The sequence below is a fragment of the Thamnophis elegans genome, chromosome 4, assembly GCF_009769535.1.
Source record: "Thamnophis elegans isolate rThaEle1 chromosome 4, rThaEle1.pri, whole genome shotgun sequence".
Taxonomy (NCBI): Eukaryota; Metazoa; Chordata; class Lepidosauria; order Squamata; family Colubridae; genus Thamnophis; species Thamnophis elegans.
The window spans coordinates 68762513-68767622 of NC_045544.1; the positions used below are offsets into that span (position 1 = coordinate 68762513).

Below are 5110 nucleotides of genomic sequence, written 5' to 3' on the forward strand. Positions count from 1 at the left end.
AGTAGTGAATTATTCAAAACACCTGTTGTATTCTGAGCTTGCGCTGACTAAAAGTTTAAGCGGGAAGCGCTCGACAGCTGATTGGCTGATCGTTTGACAGCTCCTGTATAAATAGGGAGCTGTCCAAACGAGCAGCGCGCGTTCCTATCTAAGCCGGTTCTGAACGTTAGCTTGTACTTTAAGGGAATAAACTTGTTAGCCTTTTATTCCTGTCTCTGCCTCAGTTCTTCTGGCTACCCACAGGTCCTTGGTACACGCCACTGGCGACGAAGGTGGGATTGCCAAACTGAGGTACGAGAAGCTGAAGTCACTTACTGCTGAAGTCACTCGCTGAGTCACTAGAACCGCGCTTAATTCTACCGCGACGAGACGTCGCTGGCTCTGACAGGAATGGCCACGTTAAATTTCGCGCCATTCAACTATGGCTCTGAGACATGGGAGTCTTACACGGCTCGGTTCGAATGTTTTTTGGTCGCGCACGACCTCACCGAGCTGACGGACGAGCGGAAATGCGCGTTTTTCCTGTCCGTCTGTGGCACAGACGTTTTCCACACTGCCAGGGCTCTCACAGCTCCTGAGCCCATTAAGGCCGTTCCCTGGCCCGTGCTGATGGCAAAGCTGACAAGCCATTATGCTCCGTCTCCGTCCAAGATAGCCCGCAGGCACGCTTTTCACCAGCGGAGCCAAGCTGAGGGGGAGTCCGTCAGCGCCTACGTTGCAGCGTTACGATCGGCCGCTCTCCACTGCGAGTTCCGGGACTTGGACAAGGCCCTCCTTGACCGCCTCGTGTGTGGCCTGAGAGACCTCAAGCTGCAGAAGCGACTACTAACCAAAACAGATCTCTCCTTTCAAACTGCCTTCGATGAGGTTCGGGCGTCCGAAATGGCTGCAGCATCCTTAGCCACAATCGCGAAGAGTCGGTCTGCCACAGCAGCACAGCCGGCCAATACATTCAACACACCTACCGGCCTCCTAGATTCTGAAAGTGAGGACTCGGAGTATGAGAACTCTGAGGAGGACATTAACCGCCTTCACGAGGCGAACAAAAAGAGCGTTCCGCAGAGGAAGGGCGACCCTAAATCTGCATGTGTTGGTTGCGGAGGCAACCACGAGAGAGCTGAGTGCAGATTTAGGCAAGCCCTCTGCCAGCGATGTGGCAGGAAGGGCCACATCGCTCGGGTGTGCCGAGCCGCGCAGCCCATGTCCTCCTCTGAATTCCAAACCGATCGGTCTCGACAACCGAGGAACCGAAATAGTGGCCCCAAGAAGGCCAGGATGGACTGTCACGCCATCCTCCGAAATGCCACCCAGGATCTCTCCTGCCACCAGCTCCAGAAAAAGATACAGCTAACAGTTACCGTGGAAGGAAAGCCCTGCGAGATGGAGTTAGACACCGGATCCACAACTTCCATCGTGTCCTGGAGCACGGTTAAGCGCCTGCTGCCACAGCTGTCAAAACGCCAATTACAAGACTGTAATCTGACGTTAAGAGACTATCAGGGCAACCTGATTCCAGTAATTGGCACCCGCAAAGTCAGAGTGCAGTTCAAGGGGTTCGACGGCTGGTTACCCCTCATCATAGTGGAAGGCCGGTTGCCTAGCCTTCTCGGCCTCGATTGGTTCCAGTCCCTAGGCCTGCAGATCAGCGGAATCCACCATCTAAGCGAGTCAGCTCTTGATTGCCTAGTAGCAGAGTTCCCTGCGGTGTTTGATGGCTCACTAGGCAAATACACTGGCACACCCGTGTCTTTCAACCTCGACCCGTCAGTCCAGCCGGTGCGAATGAAGCCTCGCCGAGTACCCATCGCACTCAAACCAAAAGTGGACGCTGAATTGGACAGGCTGGTGGCTCAAGGCGTCCTAGAGCCAGTGGACCATGCCCGGTGGGAAACACCCATTGTGTTACCCATCAAGCCAGATGGCAGCGTAAGGATTTGCGCTGACTACCGCTGCTCGATCAACCGTGCCCTGCCTTCCAACGCGTACCCGGTGCCAGTGGTCCAGCATTTGCTGCACACCTTGGGCGAGGGGACTGTTTTCGCGAAGCTCGACCTCGCACAAGCTTATCAACAGCTGGTGGTGGACGATGAAGCAGCGGAAGCCCAGACAATCATCACACACCGGGGCGCTTTCCGTTGCCGCAGATTGCAGTTTGGGGTCAGCATCGCCCCAGGACTGTTCCAGAGTTTGATGGAGCGGCTGCTCCAAGGACTCAGAGGCGTCGTTCCCTATTTTGACGACGTCCTCGTGTCAGCCACCTCCATGGATGAACTAATGGCCCGGTTGCGCTTAGTCCTCCAACGTTTCCAACAAGTGGGACTTAAGGTCAAGAGAGATAAGTGCCAGGTTGCGGTAGCCCAGATAGAATTCCTTGGTTTCCTCATTGATGGCAGTGGCATCCACCCCACGGCTGCCAAGACCAAAGCCATCGTGGAGGCCCCTGCCCCCACTAACAGAGCTGAGTTACAGGCCTTTTTAGGCCTACTTAATTTTTACGCTGTTTTTCTGCCCCACAAAGCATCAGTCGCAGAACCGCTCCATCGCCTCCTAGACTCAGGCGCATCCTGGGTTTGGGGCCGCAGAGAAGCATCCGCTTTCCTAGCTGTCAAGCACCTCCTCATCTCCAGCGATTTTCTAGTACAATACAGCGAGCACTTGCCTCTCGTACTCGCTTGTGATGCTTCCCCCTATGGGGTGGGCGCCGTCCTTTGCCACCAGTTACCCAGCAGAGCAGAGGTGCCAGTTGCCTATTTTTCACGCACGCTCTCTGCCTCTGAACGTAACTATGCTCAAATTGATAAAGAGGCTCTTGCCATTGTGGCTGGGGTGCGCCGGTTCCACCATTACTTGTACGGCCGCCCGTTTCAAATTGTCACCGATCACAAGCCCCTACTCGGGTTGCTGGCCGGAGATTGCCCTGCCCCTCAGGTTCTCTCCCCACGCATGACCCGCTGGTTTGTTTTCCTCGCGTCCTACGACTACCAGTTGCACCACCGACCGGGGAAGCAGATCGCCCACGCCGACGCCCTCAGCCGTTGCCCTCTGCCAGAGGCCTTAGAAGATCCTGCTGCTGCCGCACCTGTATTCCTTATAGATGACCTCAACCTTCCACTCTCTGCCGCCGACATCGCCCGGGTGTCCGCAAGGGATCAGGTAATATCCCGGGTGCTAGACTGGGTTAAGCGAGGGTGGCCGAAAGACCCCGTTATCCCGTTTACCTTCCCTTCAAATCACGCCTGGCGGAGCTATCCGTTCAGCGCGGCTGTTTACTGTGGGGCCATAGGGTTGTCGTACCGGCCTCACTGAGGACTACCGTCCTGCGGCAGCTGCATCACGCTCACCCAGGAATTGTTAGGATGAAGGCCCTAGGTAGGAGCTACGTTTGGTGGCCCAAGCTGGACCAAGACATAGCCGACCATGTCGCCGGCTGCCCGCAATGCCAGGGCGCCCAGGCACTGCCGCCTAAAGCCGAGCCGCGAACGTGGGAGCCTCCATCCACTCCATGGTCCCGAATCCACGTTGACTTTGCAGGCCCCATTCACGGCCGTATGCTCTTTATTGCTGTGGACGCCTTCTCAAAATGGGTCGAGGTCGTCCACATGTCCTCCACCACAGCAGACGCGCTAATCGCAACCCTTTTTGCAACCCATGGCCTACCCGACGTGTTGGTGTCCGATAACGGGCCTCAACTAACAGCGACCAAGTTTGAGGCGTTCCTTGCTTCCCAGGGCATCCAACATGCCCTCACCTCCCCTTTCCACCCCGCTAGCAATGGCTTGGCGGAGCGCGCTGTTCGCTCCGTCAAAGAGGCTCTCTCCAAATTGGACCACCTTCCCTGGCAGGAACGCATTGACGCCTTCTTGCTAGCCCAACACTCCACTCCCTCGCCAGAGTCGAACACGAGCCCAGCCGAGCGTCTCATGGGACGGAGGTTGCATACAACCCTGGACCGTTTGCACCCTGCCTATTCCGCTCCGACACCAGTGGATTCCCAGGGAGGGTCCCGCTCCTTCGTCCAGGGGGAGGCAGTGTATGCCTGGAATTATGTAGGACATCCCTTGTGGCTACCGGGCATAATAACTGACCAGACCGGGCCCTGCTCCTACAGGGTCAGACTCCTCAACGGCAGAGTCTGGAAACGCCACTGCGACCAGTTGCGGAGCAGGCACCAACCCCCAACAAGCCAGCAGCAGTCAACCGACCTGCCAACACTGACGGCTCCGACGGACGACGCCGGGCACAGAAACGAGGAGGCCAACAGAGAACAAGCAGCCGGAGCCCCAAACCGAAGCGGCGACTTACTTGGTGGGCCAGCACAGTCCTTCGCTCTTCGGCGGCCCGGGCGACCTCCATCCTCAGATGCAGAGTCCTTGGGCGAACAACCAGAGCCTCCAAGCGGTGCAGAAGGGCCTAGGGCATCCGGCCGCATCAGGCGGCGTCCAGCATATTTACAAGACTACGCCTGCGCGAACTTAGGGGGGAGGAGTGTTGTATTCTGAGCTTGCGCTGACTAAAGGTTTAAGCGGGAAGCGCTCGACAGCTGATTGGCTGATCGTTTGACAGCTCCTGTATAAATAGGGAGCTGTCCAAACGAGCAGCGCGCGTTCCTATCTAAGCCGGTTCTGAACGTTAGCTTGTACTTTAAGGGAATAAACTTGTTAGCCTTTTATTCCTGTCTCTGCCTCAGTTCTTCTGGCTACCCACAGGTCCTTGGTACACGCCAACACCCATTTTAGAGACAGAGACATACAGATTTGTGCTGTCTTGCTTCCAATGTATCTTTCTCCAACTCCTGTCTTTGTTTCTGTTTTTCCCCCTTTGTAAGCTGGGTGGGCAGACTTTTTTTTTTACCATTACTATAGAACATTTTTTTTTTGAAACCTTTTTTCTCCTTGACTACAACCATTCATTTTGTGACTGCTCAAAGTTACAGTGGCACTGGAAAAAGGTGACATGGCCATTTTTCACACTTATGATCATTGCAGCATCCCTGGGGGTCACGTGATCAAAATTTTGACACTTGGCAACTGGCCTGTATTTATTACAATTATACTATCCTGGGGTCATGTGATCACTTTTTGCAAAGTAATGGGGATTCACCTAACAACTG

The 5110-nt window shown here is 55.3% G+C and overlaps 1 protein-coding gene across 1 annotated transcript; it reads left to right on the forward strand.

Moving 5' to 3' along the window:
* The first annotated feature begins 609 nt into the window (after positions 1–609).
* On the forward strand, positions 610–4499 carry LOC116507713 (uncharacterized protein K02A2.6-like). The gene is made up of 3 exons (XM_032216037.1): positions 610–2462; positions 2583–3034; positions 3184–4499. The coding sequence occupies exons 1-3, from the start codon at positions 610–612 to the stop codon at positions 4497–4499; spliced, it is 3621 nt and encodes a 1206-aa protein (XP_032071928.1).
* The last annotated feature ends 611 nt before the right edge of the window (positions 4500–5110 follow it).